Source organism: Kryptolebias marmoratus, linkage group LG20 (genome assembly GCF_001649575.2).
Source record: "Kryptolebias marmoratus isolate JLee-2015 linkage group LG20, ASM164957v2, whole genome shotgun sequence".
Lineage (NCBI taxonomy): Eukaryota > Metazoa > Chordata > Actinopteri > Cyprinodontiformes > Rivulidae > Kryptolebias > Kryptolebias marmoratus.
The window spans coordinates 7,966,095-7,985,813 of record NC_051449.1 but is presented as its reverse complement, the minus strand read 5'-3'; the positions used below and the strand labels follow the sequence as shown (position 1 = coordinate 7,985,813).

Genomic DNA, 19,719 nt, shown 5'->3' with positions numbered 1-19,719 from the left:
AAAAAAAATCACAAAACCGAAAACACCTTTTTCTGTTCCTTTCTGCCGTTTTCTGAAAGTGTTTTGAGAAATGTTCTGTTGTGGCGTTTCCTGAAACTGTTGTTGCTCTCCTCGCGCCGCGTCAACGTTCCCACCACAAACGTAAAGAGGGAGAGAAGAAAAAAAAAAGAAAAAGCCACACGCTGAATTTGTAAAACCTTTTACTACGCAGCACAAACGTGACCGAGTGGATTACAATAAAAAGCAGAACACAGTTTGTATTTCACAGAAAGTTTTGTGATTCAAGACTTGTAGTGAAAAAAAAATAATAATAATAATAAAAAAGTGAGACAATGCCCTGTTTATTTATTGTAATGAGGTGAACAGAGCTGAAAACAGCATTTAGATCGGAGCTTTTCTGTTTTTAACCTATAACTGTTTAGTCAAGAGATGTAAAAAGTATGAATCAGATCCTCTAAACTCATCTGTACGCTTATGTTGACACATCAGAAGACGTAAACATGCATGTTTGTTGAAGGCCGGAACATTATTCCAGTCCAAAGTAAAAACAGCGTAAAAAAACTGGCACCAGTATCAAAAATAATCAAACATTAAGTGGAAAATTAGCCCATTTTATCATGAAAAGGTCGACTGTTATAGTGGTAAAATGTAGTATTTCTGCCAAATCAAAGGCGGGAGCAACAAGAGAAAAGGCGAGTGTTTATTGACCGCTGTGTCCATGTGTCCCTTTGAGTGGACCGTCCTAAGGACTCAGAAGACGCTCCTGTTAGACGTCGGAGTGAGCGATCGCGACCGGAGCGGGTGGAAATTTGAGTCCCCACCGCTGCTGGCGCACCCCGGCGTTGCGGCGTCCATGTTGGAGGGTGATTCCAGCAGGACCTCGTCCGGCAGCGGGGGCGCCCCCGGGTCCCCAGGCTTCGGGAGGTTGGAGGAGGTCGTGGAGGAGGCGACCCCGATGCTGGCGCCGACGGGGGACGGCAGGTCGCTGCACTTCTGCAGCGACGGCACGTTGAGCGGGCCCGCCACGTCCGAGGTGGAGGGGCTCTGCTCGCCGTCCGGGTGGAAGAGCAGCGTGGAGTTGTTGGAAAACGTGTTGGGGAGGTCGCTGGTCGTGCTCGAGGGGCTGAAGGTGCTGTCGGATGACGAGCAGGAAGCCCCCGATGCTGAGGGACACAGACACGGAGGAAATGTAAAAAATCTGTTGAAAGCACACGGAAGACGCCACGCGCTGCGTCCACTTACCTCGCAGAGACTCGATCCTCTCGTTCTTGGCCTTCTGCACTTCATCCGTGATCTTGGCGATGATGAAGTTTTGCGAGCGCAGCTCTCGGATGGAGTCGATCAGGGCGTCCAGGCCGCGCGGGTTCTCGGCCAGGATGTCCAGCAGCGTCGCCGTCCTCTTGGTCTGAGTGGTCCTGCAGCTGATCTCCTCCGCATCGTCTCGCGTCAGGATCCTCCGGGAACGCAGGTAGTCCAGGTGGCGATCGGCTCGGATCTTACCGCAGAGGTAGTGCCGCAGTCTGGTCAGCACCTGGGAAGAAACGAGTGAGTATTTAAAGCACCAAACACTTTCTCACAAACCAAGCATTCAGGATTCAACACTTCTGACAGGACAGATTATATAAACGTAGCACATAAAGTACGGAAATGAGAGTTTTGATGATCAACGATGCTTCTTGGAAATAAACATTCTGCTGTTGGAAAGTCTGATTATTTCCCCTTAAATGGAGCAGCCCACAAAACACATTTGTGGTTTGCACCTAGTGCCCCAGATTCTGACAATCAGGTGCCTGATTTTCAGCACTTGTGCGTAACAAGTTGTTGTTGTCCTTTCGGCTGCTCCCTTCTTCAGGGGTCGCCACAGCGAGCAAACTCGCACGAACGATTTGGCCATTGTTCCTGCCGCAACCTGGGCTCGAACCCGCAGCCTCAGGGTTACAAGACGGCGGCACTGACCACCAAGCGTTAACCCCAAATCTCCACAGCCTGGGACCGAACTCTACCCTCCGAGATGACAACGCTCGCCCCCCACAGAGCGGGGCTCACCGGAGGATTTGGGAGTGGAGGGGATGGAATGGCCCGCCTGCAGTCCTGACCCTCAACCTGCTGCGGTTTGACGAACGGCATGGCGTCCCACAGCAGCACGAGGAAGGAGGTGCCAGGCCGCCGTGGCTGTGTATGGTCCGTCCACATGCTACTGAGACCCCCCCCACTTGTTAAATGAATAAACTGTTAACCTGCCAGCACGTCTGGCTTCTTCAGACTTTAATCATCTGGTCCAGTAAAGACCAAACAGGAGTCCAGGGCAGAATAAGCTGCTTGGCAGAGAAGATTTTTATGGGAGCAACCCAGGAAGGCATTGTCTTTACAAAAGTGGCCCCATTTAAGGGGAAATAAACAGGTTTTCCAACAGCCACTGCCAAAAGGCCTTGTTACAACAAAGAAATAAATAACACAAACTTCCTTTCTTTTTGTGCTGGGTTTATTAACAAAAGTGAACTTAGCCTCTGCCTTTAAGAGTTTTTGGCAGAATGTAATATTTATACAGACTCATGAAGAGTGTGGTGAGATATTTCCTCATTTAAAAGGCCTCTGATTCAAGTTACAAACACCGTGTTCAAGTTTAAACTATTCCCTCAACTTATTATTCACTTATTCTGGGCCTGGTGGGTGTCTGAATGATCTTACTCACGTCTTTTTTAATCTCGGCCATTTCATCTTCAGTGAGCTGGGGAGCATCCATCCCTCAGTTTAAGAAAAAAAAAAAAAAAAATCCAGGTGTTCCGGGTGAAAAAAATGACGATTTATACAAGTAACAGCTAAATACACAAAATAAATAAACGAGCTGTAAGCGTTAAAAGCTGTGACACCTCATATTTCGTCGTTAAAGTTCTCCGAATCCAGTTTCCACGGACGCTTTGAGTCTCAATTACGGGAAAATATATATTTAAAAAAAAAAAAAACTTGCCCCGGACTTCCTTATTGTTGTGTCGAGGTTAAACTACGTAGAGGGGAAAACAGAGAAGTGCTCGGCGGAGTCGTCGCTTTCGCTCTCATATGTCGTTTTTCGTTTATAATTCTTGATAAAATGTCTCGAATAAAAGCTATATTATTTTTAATTACCGAAAAGTGTCGACTCTCTGCGCTGTCGCCGCCGCAAACTGAGCTGTTCCGCTTTTAAGACGTTTTCTGACGGCGGCGAGGCGCTGTTCCTCCCGGCGCCCCCTGGTGGCGCCGCCGGACAAACGGAACCATTCACCGGAAAAGATTTACAGCTGAAAAAAAATGTAACCAGTGTTCCTGTGTTTGTTTCATGTTCGTACAACATGGGCTCAGAGCATGTGTTGCGAATGACTCGCAGCTACCACCACACCGAGTTTTAGCTCAATAATGTCTAAACTGTCTGAGATATAGCCATTGTTGTGTTTTCTAATTTAATTTGGCTGTGGTGACCATCTCAAATCAGATTGGCTCCAGAAGTTAATCAGCTGTAAAGATACATTCAATCATTATTTCCTGAAATTTCTATAAGCACTTTGAGTCGCCCTGTGCTGAAAAGTGCTATATAAATAAATGTACCTACCTACCTACCTACCTATAAAATCCGTTCAGTCGCTCATGAGATATTTTGCTGACAGACTTGAGTTGGCTCTAAATAGTTAGTGGCAAATTTATTTATTTAAAACAAGGTCTTGCGCAAATTGTGCTTGAGGATCATTCTTAGCTACTACCACACCTATATTTAGGAAAGTAAGAGTTGAAACCACTTTATTGTTTTTTTTAAATTCAGCTATCTGTGAATTAGGTAAATTAACTAAATTAAGCTATCTGTCCTTGATTTGAGTTGACTCCATATGTTCATCAGCTGTAGTCGTACACACAAGGACTACTTTTTGCAAGTTTAATTAAAATTCATCCTTTGGGTTTTGAGATATTTTGCTAACAGAAAGACCAACAGACACAAACACGCTCGAAAGCAAAAATATTAGTTAGTTACTACTCATCCAAGGTTAAAACTGTACGTTTTTTTTCATGGTAACCTATTTAACTTGTGTATCATAGGCATATAAAATAAAACTACATCTTAATTTAAAAGCTGTCTGTCTGTTTTGTAAGGTTAAATCTCTTAAAAGTTGAGGTTGAGAAAGTATTTGATTTACAGAATGTTAATCTTTCATCAGTTTAATAATGATTTTTGTGTTTAAACTGTTTTAGGATGGCTTTAAGTAAAGTTTGCTATTTTATTTTGAAAGTCTGCTCTTAGGAATGTAAATATTAAAGCTGATAAATTTAAGCCTTAAGACTTAAATTTGCTTTGTAATTGAAGTGTTTTTCACTTCACCTGGTAAACTGCTCCCTAAGTGAGTTTGTAAGTCATATTCAGTCATTTAATATTTTCAGTTTAATTATTATTATCAAAATGCCACAAACTAGTGGAGTTTGTGCCATAAACCAATCAAAACAACCACCTCCACTCAGAAAGCTCAATCAAGAAAGCTTTCTCCTGGAGTGTTTTTCTTTTAAAATATACGTAATAATAATGATTAAAAATCGAAGGGAGACTTGCGGTCTGATAACTTCCCTTAAATTACAACAATTTCAGGAGGAAAGGTGCAGAAACGCTCTCTAAATGTCAGGTATTAAAAGGTCAAACTGGCCGCAAATTGTTTTCATCTGTAAAGGGGAAAGATGTGACACACGCCCCTGCTTTGTTTAGACAGACTACGTGACATTTTTCTTTTAAAAAAAAACCCATTGATGCCAAATTTCAGAGCTGGGAGAGTTGGATTTTGAGTTTTGCAGACATCTGTAGCACAGTGCATCACCTTCTCCTGTGTAACGGCAATAACAAGGCCGTCACAGACGCTCTGTGGTTTCACACAATCAGCGAGAAGAACAACTCTCTGAGGCCAGTCTTTAACCCTATATTTGCCTTTTTTTCTATTTTCATCAGCTTTTCCATCCACCTCATGCCTCTTGACTGCTCTCAGCATCAAATGTTTGACAGATTTATATCCACTTTAGTGGTAAATATGATTCCTTTCCTTTGCTTTTGTCTTCTTTTTTTTAAAAAAAGAGTTTGCTCTTGCACAACAAAGCTGCACTGCAACAGTTTACAAATGCATTGTTTTGACAAGCTCCAGGTTTGCAGCATTACTTTCCCCACATAGGTCTTGCATTAATCTCACAAATCTTCTTTCTCGCATTTCAAATCAGGTCGAGGTTTGGACTGTTTTGCAGGAAACCCACGTGTGAAAATGACAACGCGCTCCCTGAATGACTGCGTTCAACAAACCCTCACATGGTCGGTCATCGTGTGGGATGTGCTGCATCATTTAGGGTTAAAGAACCTGCTGCCAGTGGAAACTTATGAATCACTGCAGAACGGTTCCAAAAGGAGACTCCATCCAGGTGGTGGCTCTTTGTTTTTGGGCCCTGCAGCAAATCGTCTTCGCTAATGGAACAAGAATTTGAGCGTCTCCCCCCTTACCTGACATGGTTATGCAAATATTTTACACCGCAGCTCCTGGTGGGAAAAAGCTCCCCTTCAAACCGCAGCAGTCAGCAGTTTGCAGGTGGAACTGGCAGCATCAAGCTCATGCTTGTCCTCTCCTTACGTGCTCGGGCTGGCACGGGATCAAAATGGCTTTTGTAACCTTGGTTAGATAAGAAGGAGGCAGTGCCAGTTCTGCACAGACTTTAATGAAAGGAAAGGCACATTTTTCTTCCTGATTTCCTCTGATGTGGGGAGAGGAGGCTGCTTTTTGTGTTGTGCTTTCAAAGACACCTGCAATGTTCATCCTGAGAGGAGTATTCCTTCAGGCAACTCTTTCTTTTTTCTTTTTTTGTTGGATAGGATGGTCTTCTCAGAACAGGATTCCTCAGGTTCAAACATTTCAGGAGACTCTTCTTTCTTTTTTTTTTTAATTATGAAAGTCAAACGCTCATACAAATTCTAATCCACCCACATCCTGACAGGTGATAAGCTGGAATTTTATCCTTGACTTTTTAACTTTAGCATTGTTAAATATTACAAACCCCCACAAATGCGTTATGCAGCAGTCGAAATAATCCTTCAGCCACGACAGAAACCAGTTGCTCAGAAATGTGTAGCTTTCCTTCAATAATTATGTCAGAACTTGTGGTTCTCTGATGTTGAAAGTGTCTGAGCTTACATGTATCGACTGATGATGATGCTTTTAGCCAACAACTATCTCCTTTAAGGCAGGAGTGTGAAACTCAGTTACAAAATTTACACTTGTTCCACACCTAAAGGTCAATCTTGGTCAATATTTATTTTAAAAAATGAATGAACCTTGTTTTTTTTGGATGTGATATGTCAAAATATTCATGTAGAAATAAAAATGACCCCTTCCTAATGACATTTTATGTCAAATTTACATCATATATAACTTAAAAAAAAATGAAAAAAAAAGATCAAATTTAAAAAGTCACATTTGTATTCACGTTTTATGCCAGTTAACAACTTTTAAATTATTTTGTAGTAAAACAATTTATCACAATTCATCAAATCAATAAAAAAGAAAAACCTCAATAAAAATGTCAAAATTTGACTTTGTAATAAGAAAATAGAAAAGATTAAAGCTAATTAAAGCAACCTTTGTTGCTCTGGTTCAGTATAGATTTGTAATATGACATGATCAACAAGTTGCATAAACAAACTGCAGATATTTATTTGAAAGCTGTAAAAAGTGCTTTTTTCCCCTTAATATTATAACCCTAATAGAGAATCTCATCTTTTAAAGGATATTTATTATTATCAGGATAAGAAATGTACATAGCCAAACTAAAACACACAAAAAACTACTGAAAACAGTCCAGTCTTGTAAAATATACATTAAAAATGTAAATAAAGTTGTTGTAATAATAGGTTTTTTAAAGGTAAATTATAGAAAAATGTTAATTTATCTTGTAATTTGTAGCAAAACAAGTCAAAATATGCATTTGAGTCAACCCTTAATGAGCTGCTGCATTCATCTTAATTAGTTTTTAGGTTTTTTTAGAAATCCAGAATAATGAGGTGTTAACAAAATTCATTTTGTATATTACCTGGGATTTTGTTTTTCCTAAACAAAACAAAAGAAATAAAAAAATGCCAGAATAGTGATGTTATACAGGCCTTTGTTTTGGCAGGTTTTGCACATTTCAAACAGATTTTTCCATCCTGTTTTCGTGTGAGCTGAAAAGCGTTTACCTGCTTATATTAAAGGAAAAGCTCTGGCAGAGCGGAGCGGGGTGGTTCTTGGCTCGGTCATAAAGGAGGAAGAGGAGGAGGAGGAGGGGGGATCTTCTGCTGGGATCATGGCAGGACGTGCAGAGAAGCATTCCTCTCATAGTTTCGGGACACTGCTTCAGAATAAAAGGAGCTCGACTCTAAAAGACGGACTGCAGGTCGCTGCGGGGAAGGAGACTGGTGAAGATGTGGAGAATCTGTGTCCTCCTGATCATCTCTGTCACTTCGGTGAGAAAATCCCTGCTGCTCACTGACAACAAGCATGGTTTGCTGTGTTTTGTACTGATTAATAAAAAGTGATGCACTGTCTCATCTCAGGTGTCAGCTTCATGTCCCACAGAGTGCCAGTGTCCCCCTGGAGTCCCAGTTTGTGCAGCAGGAGTGAGCCTGACGTTTGACAGCTGTGGATGCTGTAAGGTTTGTGCACGGCAGCTGTTTGAGGACTGCAGCGACACGCAGCCGTGTGACACTGCAAAGGGACTTGAGTGCAACTTTGGGGGAGGATCTAGTTCAGCTAAGGGTGTCTGTCAAGGTGACTTTTGCTCTCCTTACAAATTTAAAATAAATATCTTCTTTTTTTGGGGGGGGGGAGTCACGCCTTAATATCTTATTCTCTTCAACAGCAAAATCCGATGGGAGATCTTGTGAGTTCAACAGCAGGATCTATCAGAACGGGGAAACCTTCCAGCCGAACTGCAAGCACCAGTGCACCTGTATGGATGGTTCTGTTGGGTGTGTCTCACTTTGCCCTCAGGAGCTCTCTCTGTCCAAACTGGGCTGTGCCAAGCCGAGGCGGGTCAAAGTACTGGGCCGGTGCTGTGAACAGCTCATCTGCCTCGACGATGCAAAACTGGAAATGGGAAGGTCTACAAGAAGAAAGCACAAAGACAAGAAATCCGAAGACGACCTCATCGTCGATACAAATGATCTAGTGCCTGAGTGGAGAAAGAAATTAAAGCTTCCACCCGGTGAGTACTTGTTCACATTAATCTTTCTTGTTAAAAGGAGTGACTAATCCAGATTGTTGGCACATTTGTCTCAGATAAAGTTGTCATGTGTACCTGTTTCACTTTGAATTTACACAAACTTTGTTTTTATTTGCAAAGCTCTGAGGAGTCAAAGCCTGCCAGAGCCTGCTGGAGTCCAGTGTTCGCCTCAGACTGTATCCTGCTCTGAGCTCTGTGGCTCCGAAATCTCCAAAGAGGCCAACATCATCCCCAACAAGTGCAAATTAGAGACACAAACTCAGATCTGTGAGAGCCAACCCTGCCGACAAACCACCTCAAAGGTACGCTCAGTCTTCTACTCAATACTTCTGCAAATGTTTGGGATTTTTTTGTTTTCAAAACCCTCCTTAAAACTTAGGTTTGGTCCTCTTCCGTCTCACAGAAAGCTCAGAAATGTAAAGCCACCCATCCGATTAAACTTTCCTACACGGGCTGCTGCAGCCTGAAGAAGCTCCAGCTGAGGCTCTGTGGCTCCTGCTCAGACGGGCGGTACTGCCGGACGCCGACTGTCTGCGCTCGATGCAGAAACGGGCAGATCCTCAGGAGGAAGGTGACGGGGATCGAGTTCTGCATGTGTGGCTTCAAACACTCCAGCCGCAGCAAAAGGACGCGTGGTCCACACAGATTTTTTTTAAAAGACACCCACAAACAGAAACCGTGAATCAAAATCTGAACGAAGCGGAAAGTTGCAGACATCTTTTTGTTGAACCGATTCAGGATTTCGCTTCATAACACTGGAGCTCAGTGGTTTGCTTCTTTGTGAAGCTGTTGTTGTGAAACGTAATGTAAAGCTACGATTGTCTGTTTGTGCCGTGGGGCAGACAGTGGACAAAAGCTGCACTTTTTGTTGATAAAGTTAAACTAATACAAACTTCCCGTCACACTTTGTGGAAAGCAATCCCGACCTCTCGAGCTGTTTCCCTAAATTTCAAACCAAAATCTGTAACGTGACTTTCAGTTCAGTCAAATAAATGTGATGAAATGTTTTAAGAATAAAGCGAAGCCTTTTATTTGTAGCCTGACTCATTTCATTCCAGCTGAGAATCAGAACATACAAAAACAACAAAATACACACATTTCCTATACAGTCACCACAAAAACAGATACTTATCATCAGCATTCAAAGGACAACAATAAAACGAGCATTTCTGAGTGTTAGAACTGTGGAAGAACAGATTTATATTAATATTAGAGCACCGTATGATGATTAACTCTATTTAACCACATATTAACACAGACAAAACAATAGAGCTTAGAAACTTTCTGTTTTTACATTAATTTAACTTAAAAGGTAAACAAAAAGAGCCCAATAAAATCAAACTGACTGAAATATTGCAGTTTATTTACCTGCTGCTGAAAAGGTTCAAAGATAAATGTGAGGGGAACTTTGCTTCCAGTTTTAAGCTGCAAGCCTTCTGTGTTTTTAAGATTCCCGCACTAAAACCTTCCTTTATGTCCTACTGAAACCTTTCTTTAGGGAATAAAATCAGGTCTAAGCTGTTTCCAAACCATCCCCATCATTCTCCAACTCTTCTTTTGTGCAAAAACTGTTTTTATCTCCGTCTTCTTGAACGGCCGGCCTTTTTTTGAGTTTCAGCTCACAGACAGATTCCTGATTCTTCTTTAGAATTTGCTGGGGTAATTATAAATTTATTTATCTATAAATCTTGTCACGGATGCAGCAAAACAGCCCTAAACCACGATACTACCACCAGATGATTACAGATGTTTTAAGCCTAAGACTGTCTTTATTCACACTTCAAAAGGAGAAATATTTTTGCACCGTACCGCCAGGTGTAGTCAGAGTTTAAGCTGCTCATTGTCACATGAATAAATGTAGCACCAAGACGTTTGAAAGCTTTTTAAAAATAACATGAAGCATCTTTTTGGACCTGAGCTAAAACAGCTTTCAAACCCTGTTCACAAAACGTGGAAAATCCCTGTAAAGGTTACGATATAAACACACTAAAATAAAAGACATTTCACTATTTTCCTTTTAAATAGGTCTTAGAAATATCACAGTGCAAAATATATGTATCTATAAAAGCAAACTTTCGTTACTTTAAGAAATACGATGATCCAAAAGTTGACACCTGCAGCCCGTCATCAAACATCACTTTATACGAGTTTTTAAGGAAATCAACGTAGTTCTGGATGCTTCGTTTGTGGCTCTCTGATTGGTCCAGGCTGAGCTGCAGGTCCTTCAGACGCACCTCAAACCGTTTTTCTACCTGCAGAATGAGAAATACTGAGTCAACAACAACAGCACATCAGATCAGTTGCTTCCAGAAAAAAAAAAGAAGAAGTTTAACCCAAGCCTGTTTTACTATGTTTTCTATATTTCAAACAAAAGTTATACTTACAGTTAACTTGCTCTGGTGAAGAAGCCTCAGCTCATTTTCCCGTCTGCTCTTCTCAGCTTCCAGCTCCAAGATTTTTGTCTGCAAGGCCTCTTCTCTGGAAGCTGCCTGAAATTTAACTTTTCTGACCTGAACACACAATGACAAACATAAAGAGAGAGTGATAAATCTTCCTTCTCTTTGACAAGTGAAGCAATAAAGTTTTGATGAGACCAAAGTGTTGGAGGGCTGTGTCCTGTAAATGGGCTGACGCCATTTTAAATCTCAAATCTCTCGTGATTGATCCGTTCTTACACAGATATCAGCGATCTGTTCCTGAAGTGTACCTGCTCTCTGATGTCTGATAAAGCTGCCTCCAGCTGCCGGTTCAGGGCCTGACACTCCGCTGAGCGCTGATCCAGCTGCCGGTTGCTGTAGCTCAGAGCTTCCTCCTGAGCTGCGAGCTTCCGTACGAGCTCCAGGTTCTCCTGCTGCAGCTCGTCCATTTTCCTACAAACGCAGTCGGATAAAACTACCATGTTATACAGGGTCTGTGTTTAAGTCCGTACACTGAAGAAAACTACTGTACTGTCTCACTTTTGAAGCGACGCCATGTTTGCGTGTAGCTGTAAATTCGCTCCATGAACGGACTCCTTCATCTCCACAGAGGATCTCAGCTGTTTCGTCTGACTCTCCATCTGTACTGACAAAATGTAAATCTCAGAATCAACAGTTAACAGGTGCGTGCAAACGGTGCACATCACATGCAAAGCCGGACGCCGTTCGCCACAGTCTTTGAAACACAGTGCGGGTAGTTTTCAAGTTCTCAGGTGGAAATCATCCGGGAGAAACACAGAGGGCGGGTGACAGAGAAGGACTCACGCTGAACACACAAAACAGTTTCCCAAAAAGGCGCATGAGTGCTTACGCTACACTGCAATCAGAGTATTTTCTCATTTCGTAAATCACAACCACCAAAACTCACAAGACGACAAACGCAGCATTAAGTGAATTAATCACAACAAAAATGCAAAATGTTCCATTTGCCTCAAGACGAAGCCGAATGTTTTACTGGTCAGAATTACTGTATGTAATGTTTGGCTCAGACCGAAAAGAAATCGTTAGTTAGATGAAAACACAGAAACTGAAAAGGGGAAGGTACCTTCTCAACTTCTGACTCCCTCCCTTCTCGCGTCTTTTCTGTTTCTCTTGAGAGATTTGCATATTTTATACGAAGGCCGTTGATCTCAGCTTGAAGTTCTGCAACCTAGAGATGAAACAAAGACACGACACTGAGACCACAGAGACGATAAAGCTGCTGAAAGCTATTTATTCAGCACTTTATGAAAACTCCAATTTTACACTTGTCACTAAAGGATAGACACAAGAGCTGCTTTATTCAGCACAATTAGGATCTTCTTTCTAAGGCTCTTATCAAAACTTGATTTTCTAATTGCTTAAGAGTGAAAAGGCATAATAAGCATTTGAAGAGCTTAAGAAATGAATAGATCATAATTAAGAAAGAAAAATGAAAGAATTGGAAATCACTCAAAGATGTACACTCGTACAGCCTATAATTTCCTAAAACTCTTCTTTCCTGAGATGATTTGAGCCTATTCACCAAACCTCTTATTCACGAGCTGATAATAATTAGAGTCAGCGTTCGAACCAATTTTTAGACAATACAGCTAAAATAAAAATATTTGCTGGGTTTTTTTAACTTTAGACCTTTGTCTAAAATATTCTTTTAAACAAACCTGATACTGGCACTGCTCGGCTTCATGCTTCTTCTCTAGAGAGACGGTTTTCTCCTCAATAAGAGCAGACTCACAGTCTGCGAGCTGCTGCTCCAGTCGAGCCACAGATGCCTGCAGTCACACAGAAGTTAGAGTTGTTTTAGTTTAAGGACTAAATTTCAAATAGGGAATGCTTTGTTCCGTCCTAAACATGACTGATTTAAATAAAAATCTGTGGCTTCCAGTGAGAGCTGGGAGCAAACAGAACAGTGGTTGATGACTTTGAACATACTTTTAAAATGGTAAAAAGTGTTTTTACACACTTTGTAGCTGTAACTCTCGTGCATTCAGTGAAATACCTCGTACCTTGAGTGCTGCGTTACGAACAGCGAGGTCTCCATTGTCAGTGATGAGCTTTTCAACCTTTTGCATCATGGTTTCATTCGATGCAGATAGTTCATCTTTCTTTTTCTGCAACCTCAATGTCAAGTCTGCAACGTGACTTCATTAGAGAGGAACAAAGAAACCTTCAGCTGTCTCCTCTACACCCAGATGTCTAGTTTGCATGAAAAGATTTGGTGTGTGGGAACAGAGAAAGCAACAGACCTTTTCAGGAAGTCGACCTGAGCAACAAGTTTTTCTTTTTCGTCTGCCTTCTGCTCCTTCTGACGTCTCCTGGAGCTTCTCTCTAAGTGAGCTTTAGTCAGCTGAGTGTCCTGAAATTTAAAGCAACATCCTGAACGGTGATGGTGCACAGAAGTCTAAACAGTCAATGTTTACAACCATTTTGACTTTGTACCTTTTCTTTCAGCTGTGCATAGCATTTTTCAACGGCAGCTTCAAACCTCTCAGCTCTCAGTTTCTGAGCTCGGGTCGCCTTCTTGAGTGCTTCTTTGTCCCGTGCTGCCTTCGAGGTCAGAGAAGCAATGGATGCTCTCAGTTCATCCATCTTCAACCTCTGCTCTGTTAGAGTTCGCTCCAGGGTCTTAAATAAAACGCCACAAGTCGAATGTTTTATTTAAGCTTGTTTTCAGAGCATCAGGCTGATAAATGTATGTTTCTTTTACCCGTAACTGAACAGTCAGGCGATTGTTCTCTGCTTCCTTGTTGCGCAGCTGCCCTTGCAGACGAGCACGGGTTGATTCTGCAGATTTGGTCGTGCAAACAGCACTTTTAATGTTCCCCTGAAGAAGCAAGCACATACTTTCAAATAAACAAATTCCAATTTATTTTAGGGAACATTGTTTAATCAGCAGATGTTGTGTTTACCTGCTCTTCTCTCCTCATACTCATCAGTTCCTCAATCCTCTGTTCAGTCTCACTCAGATCTTTTTTTAAATGCTCAAGGAAGGAAACAAGAACAATCAACACACATTAGAAACAAGAGATCTCATCTTTCTAGCTTTTTGGCAGATAGAACATAGATTTCTTTTCTCTAGTCAACAAAATTATAGCAAAGTACCCACAACTGCTTTGTCAGACCACATATTCAACCAGGTCTTTAGAGCTTAATAGCAAAGATATTTTAAGAAAATATGGGAAAACAGTCACCTCATTTTCACTTTCAGCCTGTGTGATCTTGTGTAGCAAGAGGTCTATCTGTTTGTTTGCATCAATTCGATTAACCTGTAAGGGGAAGAGTTAGTCGTTAAGACAGGTCAAGCCAAATTCATTCACAACATTTTACATTTTTCCAAGAAGAAACTAAGCCAGTATCTTTTGCCTTGAATTTAACAAAATGCCTCCACGATCTACATGCGCTGCAAAACCGACCTCTGCATCCTGAAGCTGTTTCAGCTTCTGTCGCACAGACTTATTTATTCGTCTCAAATCTTCCAGCTTTTCCAGTAGAAGTCCTCTCTGTCGTATGGTTTGGCGCTTGTCTTTGGAAGACTGTCCTAAACCCTAAATTGACAGAAGACATATCAAATGTTGAAAAAAACAAACAAACAAACAAACAAACAACCAAAACACTTCCTACATGTTGCTACATGCTTAAACCAAACTCGAGGGATATGAAAACTGCAAAAAGCATACAGCAAATTCGTCTTCAATTGCATCTTTGAAAGATGCAAGCTGTATGGCTGCAGAGTTGCCAGCAACTTCGGCGTCAATAAGAAGCTTCAGTAAAGAGGTCCTCCCATCGGGGAAGTCTTCAGAGCTAAACAAAAGACAGGAAATGAGAAAGTGTTTCAAGACAGTCATCTTTAAAGCTGAAAGATAAGGATACATTTGTGGATTCTAGGATATCACCGATTGAGATCAGATGTCTGAAGACTGATGTGAGCCTTGTTTTCTCCTTCTGGTTGATGACTGCTGTCTAGGACAGCGGGACTGAGACTGAGACCCTCCCTGGTGGAGCTGAATCCAAGGTGGGGACTTTGGGGATCACCCTCAGGAGACATAGCTCACAGACCCTAAACAAACAACAACAACAATAACAAAACGCGCACACTAAAAGTCAGTGTCAAATCAAAGAAGAACAGGGTAAAAGTTCAATCTAATGTGCTATTAAAGTAATTTTATTTCACTCCTAATAATTCTTAAGTTCAATTTTACTTGAGGGAGAAAGCCAGCTGTCAACCAAGCTAAGCTTACTCCATAGCAACACATGAGTTTTGACTGCTAGCTTTTCGTAACACCTGTTAACTTAACGAATGAGCAACAGTTACTAACAAATACATTACGATCACTGAAACCAAACCTCGTCCTTTCTAAATTTAAATTTATGTTCTGGAAAATATAAATGTTACTCACGCTTTCGCTTTGTGTCTGTTGTGAATAATGCCACTCCGGCTGGAGAGGCACCTGAGACGTCAATCATGATTGGCTCGCATTGAGGCAACGTAACGACGCTAGCTCGTTTCCCCGCTGCTGATTGGCTCATTGAGGAGAAATGAGGCGGGACTAAGTTTGACTTGAGCTTCGAACGGCCAATGAACAAAGGGAAACCGAGTGACTGTCTGAAACCATAGAAACGATACGGAAGTTTGCTGCCACAGTACGTCTGGTAAACCGTACTCGGATAAAATCAACGTAGCAAAGCCAATTTTGTCTGTTTTATTCCTTGTAACTCAGCTTAAAGCACATTTTTTAAAAAATAAATATAAACTCAGATATTGACGTTAGTGCTATAGGTTTTAAAGTTGGTTCGACGGCTAAAGCTCGGCTTGTGGAAATGTTCAAAGTAAAAATACTCTTTGTTGGCCCTACTGAGGTAAGTGAGTTAATGTCCAGCTCATGTTGTGGAGGATGTTGACGAGTAACTTAATCTTAACTTAATCTTACTATTCATGCTTACTACTGTAACAATAAACATCTACATAGTGCGCACAAGTTGGCTTGAAACAAAGTGTAGTTTTCAAGTATAGAGAAAAAAACACAAAGATTAGGCTGGTTAAATCTGGAGTAAATTTTCCTCCAGATCATAAAGTCTCATAAAAACACAGTTTTTGATTAGTAAAGAACTTGTATTCTATGAAAATGCATACAAGATCTTTGAACATTGAGTGATGGAACTAATTACTTGCATTTAGTATTTGGATGCAGTTTAAGGTACTTCTACCAGATTGGTTTCCATTTTATAGTACAAAGAACACTCACGTGGTTCACACAGAAACAGATGATTTGATAGGGTTTATGTAAATTTCTAAAGTCACTTACCATCCCGTTTTTCCAGAGTGGGAAAACTGTTCTTGCAAATTTTCTCTCCGACACGACAGAAAACGTGGGTGGCGAGTATCGACCTACTAAAGGAGTCAGGTAAAAAGGCCTGTTTCAACTAAACTGTAGTTCACTCAGCGCTTACTTCAGTAATGAGTCATTTAGTGTCCTTTAGGAGTTGAAAATAATAAAATATGTGCATGCTTTCTACTGTTTGAAGGATCCTGGAGTTTGAATCACAGCTTGAGGGCAGCGGTGACAAAACATGCGAGGTCGAACTCTGGGACTGTTCAGGGAATTTTAAGTAAGTTTAAAAACAGCCTACATTTCATGATGTCCCTTTAAAAACAAAAAAAAAAACTGTTTATGTTTGTTGTTATTAAAAATGTTATCCTAGAACGCGTAAATGCAGATAGTTTTTTCTTCTGCAGATTTGAGTCATGCTGGCCCGCTCTGATGAAGGACTCCAGTGGCGTGGCGATCATTTTTAATCCTGATGTTCCAAGTCACCTCAAAGAAATCGAGACGTGGTACTCCATGTTCATTTCCACTCAAAGCCTGCTGGACAAACAGTGTCTTCTCATAGCTCACCACAAGCCTGGCAGCGAAGTAGAAGAGCGGAGGCTGCCTTTAGGTAACCTCCGTGCAGACCTGCCAAATTTGTGCTGTGAGATATTAGTTTTCAAGGCTGACTTTGTCTCTCCTTCTGACGCAGCGTCAAATCTGAGCAGACTGCAGCTTATTCACTCCAGCCTAGAAGAGGAGCCAGAGGACGTGAGGCATGCTTTCTTCAGATACTTGGGAAACGTTGTAACTGCGATGTCTGAGAGTCGAGAGCGAGAGGAGATGTCCATCCTCACGTAGCAGCGAAATCTGTAAAAATATCCATCTTACTAAGAACACATTTCATTGGCTTACCCAACATAACTGGGTAGTGATGTATATGAAAACTTGTAACACATTTTTCCTACAGTTAGACACTTCTGTTTATTGTATTTGCTGTATTTCTCAATTATTTTTTTTTGGAATAAAACATAACAGAGTTCATTTTTGATGTCAACATACAAGCGAAACAAAGATGGCCTCTTGTGTGATTTAAAATATGTTTTATTTAAAAACTGAGCATAAGGTGTTGAGAATGTGAGAAGTGAAAACGGAGAGAAAAAAAGTTTATTTTTCTTTAGACATTGTATCCAATTATGCCTCCTTTGCCAATGCATTCTCCGATGAAGAACCACATCAGCACCTCAGTGGTGACTAGTCCATTCCTTAAGGCATCCTGCAAAAGAACAAACAAAAACAACTTTTACTCGAGAGAACTGCTTCAAGCCAAGTTTAGAGTACAAGATTTTCCGTGGTGTTGCTTTATATTGTTCACACAAATAAGCTCTTGCAGGGGTCATGAAAACATTGAAAACTCAAACCTCAGGGGTCTTGAGTCACCAGAGACAGATGTAGTTTTTTTTTTCCAAAGTTGTGTAAAAACAATTTTGAAAGTTTTGCTACACTTCTGCAATATACCATGGAGGTATTTTTGTTTGTGTACCAAAAGGCAACTTCTGCCACAACACGACAAAGTAAAAACTGATTAAATAAAACAATAATAATGCCTTTCTACGAAAGCAGCAACATTAAAACTGCAAAGTTAACAATAAAAAAAAAAGAATGCTTTGGTGAAATTTTATCTGCTTCCAAATTTTTAATTGCTTCCAATCACAGCAGTTCTTACTGCTGCAAAACAGTAAAAAGAGTCTGATTATTGCATCAACAGGAACCATTTAATGTTACACAGGTCATAGCTGAGGATTGGCTGTCCGTGTGTAAGTATTTCAAATATATCACAGCTAGATTTGTTTGCCTCACTTGTTATTTTGATTGATTTTCTGCTCTTTTTTTTAATAATTAAAGCTCTGAATTATGTACAACATTTTTCTAAAGGTTATCCACAACGTTTTAATCCTTTGTTTGGGAAAACTGTTGTTAGTTGTGTACACAGCACTCTGGAGCTTTGAGTAAAACTAACATGGAAATAATTATATTTATATTCATAACAACAATAGACAAACAATAAAAATGTATGACAAGTCACTCTGAAAACACCAGAAATTAGAGCAAACTTTGAATATTTGATGTAAATGAAGGTCTTTACCTTCATGAATGAAAACATATCAGTCCATTTTTATTTTCACTCTTAGAAAATGACTTATATATATGCATGATTTGACATATTACTTCTAAAACCAAGTGTAATGTTTGCATATTTTCTATAAATATTAATCTAGATTGGCCCATGTTTTTAATTTTGGCCCCTTGTGTAACAGAGTTTGACACCCCTGCTTTAAGCCAACAGAGTACAGGTTTACACCGAACTGTGGTCGTGTTGTGTCCATTAATGCAGGACAGGAGAAAGGCTCTCACTCACTTTAACTGTGGTCTGTCCCAGGCGTCCTGCCTTGTAGCTCTTCACCAGACCTGAGGCGGCATCGACGGCTTTGGAGATCTCAGCAGGTGTCGGCGGCACCAGCTCCACCCGGGCGTAGTACCAGAAGGTCGCTAATCGGGGCTTGGAGTACGTGACAGCGGCTGTAATGACACAAAAAACTACCTTATCTCAAGGAAACACTCAAATGGGGTAGAAAGAAACTAACCAAACAACAACCAAACCTACAAAAATCAACACTCTGAAAAGAAACCTGCAGTTTTTACACCTGAAGGTCAATGAACCAAACTGTGCAGCAGCGTAAAAAAGGTTAGTTAACCCCAAATTATCTGTTGTTGTTTTCCGCTAAAACACGTTATAATAACTAAAAAAAAAGAAAATATATAAAAAGAAATACACTTACCTCCAACCAAACCAGGCACTTTCGCTACAAGTTTCTGGACTCTCTGCGCCATTGTGAAACTTTTCCAAGAAGAAGAAGAAAGAGGAAGCAGAAATATGGTTTCCGGGTCAAGAATTTCAAAATAAAATAATATCTACCCGCAATGACTTACATACTGCTATATAAGCCATTGTCTACGTGTATTAATAATTGTGTCGACATATTTTTATTTTATGCCAAAATTTTACTGTAAAAAGCAAACAAGCTGTCACTGTGTGCGATAAATATCAACTCAAGTTTTGTATTTTCATCTACTTGAAACATAATTACCGGTACAACTAGTTCAAAACTTAATGTCAAATTCAAACCAAAACCAGACCATTATATCTTTACTTTTTAAAATCAATATTTCTTTCACACAGGCCTATTAATCAACCTCATCAGTGTTATTTTTTCCTCTGGATGTAGCTGCTCTTTTAATTTCTACTGTTTTCTTTTCTGCTTTTACTTTAAATACAAAAAAAATATAGGTTTTAGATTTTAGTGCCTGCATGGCGTGAAACGTAGTGAGCTACACAAGGCAAAAAACACACTTTGTCAAGCTTTAGTAAAGAAGCATGTCGTGTGTAGTTTTGCATTTTACACGAATGACTGAATCATTACTCACTTTCCTCTGACTCACAATGTGCACCACATAAGACAAAACCCTGCTGCAATAACAACAGAGAATCAGCCAAAATGAACCTCTGCCCCCATCTATTTATAGATTTAACTCATACCTTCAGGATAATGTTTACATATGAATAAAACAGTGTAACTGATTCATGTTTGAGATGCATAAATATCTTCAAACTGAATAAAACGGGTAGTGAAATGGCCATGAGAGATTCAGAGATG

General features: G+C 40.5%; 5 protein-coding genes across 5 annotated transcripts; 2 read left to right on the top strand and 3 right to left on the bottom strand.

Annotated features, from left to right (window-relative positions):
* Positions 1-183: 183 nt before the first annotated feature.
* On the bottom strand, positions 184-3,237 carry bcl10 (BCL10 immune signaling adaptor). Its single transcript, XM_017425929.3, has 3 exons — positions 2,693-3,237; positions 1,243-1,531; positions 184-1,163 (listed from the first exon to the last, which is right to left on the bottom strand). The coding sequence occupies exons 1-3, from the start codon at positions 2,741-2,743 to the stop codon at positions 751-753; spliced, it is 753 nt and encodes a 250-aa protein (XP_017281418.1). The 5' UTR covers positions 2,744-3,237; the 3' UTR covers positions 184-750.
* A 4,081-nt stretch (positions 3,238-7,318) lies between these two features.
* LOC108241636 (CCN family member 1-like) lies at positions 7,319-9,278 on the top strand. The gene is made up of 5 exons (XM_017425928.3): positions 7,319-7,483; positions 7,574-7,787; positions 7,879-8,223; positions 8,362-8,543; positions 8,645-9,278. The coding sequence occupies exons 1-5, from the start codon at positions 7,442-7,444 to the stop codon at positions 8,921-8,923; spliced, it is 1,062 nt and encodes a 353-aa protein (XP_017281417.1). The 5' UTR covers positions 7,319-7,441; the 3' UTR covers positions 8,924-9,278.
* Positions 8,974-15,148, bottom strand: LOC108241635 (outer dense fiber protein 2). The gene is made up of 16 exons (XM_017425926.3): positions 15,095-15,148; positions 14,591-14,754; positions 14,375-14,498; positions 14,111-14,242; positions 13,889-13,963; positions 13,607-13,678; positions 13,405-13,521; positions 13,137-13,322; positions 12,944-13,053; positions 12,704-12,839; positions 12,359-12,469; positions 11,764-11,868; positions 11,199-11,299; positions 10,949-11,111; positions 10,626-10,751; positions 8,974-10,493 (listed from the first exon to the last, which is right to left on the bottom strand). The coding sequence occupies exons 2-16, from the start codon at positions 14,740-14,742 to the stop codon at positions 10,320-10,322; spliced, it is 1,884 nt and encodes a 627-aa protein (XP_017281415.1). The 5' UTR covers positions 14,743-14,754; positions 15,095-15,148; the 3' UTR covers positions 8,974-10,319.
* Positions 15,149-15,327: 179 nt separating this feature from the next.
* On the top strand, positions 15,328-16,968 carry ift22 (intraflagellar transport 22 homolog (Chlamydomonas)). The gene is made up of 5 exons (XM_017425959.3): positions 15,328-15,554; positions 16,017-16,099; positions 16,221-16,304; positions 16,432-16,634; positions 16,716-16,968. The coding sequence occupies exons 1-5, from the start codon at positions 15,516-15,518 to the stop codon at positions 16,862-16,864; spliced, it is 558 nt and encodes a 185-aa protein (XP_017281448.1). The 5' UTR covers positions 15,328-15,515; the 3' UTR covers positions 16,865-16,968.
* A 118-nt stretch (positions 16,969-17,086) lies between these two features.
* Positions 17,087-18,981, bottom strand: LOC108241663 (ATP synthase subunit g, mitochondrial-like). Its single transcript, XM_017425960.3, has 3 exons — positions 18,844-18,981; positions 18,423-18,583; positions 17,087-17,279 (listed from the first exon to the last, which is right to left on the bottom strand). Exons 1-3 carry the CDS (start codon positions 18,893-18,895, stop codon positions 17,181-17,183), a joined length of 312 nt encoding a protein of 103 aa, XP_017281449.1. The 5' UTR covers positions 18,896-18,981; the 3' UTR covers positions 17,087-17,180.
* Between the last annotated feature and the right edge of the window lie 738 nt (positions 18,982-19,719).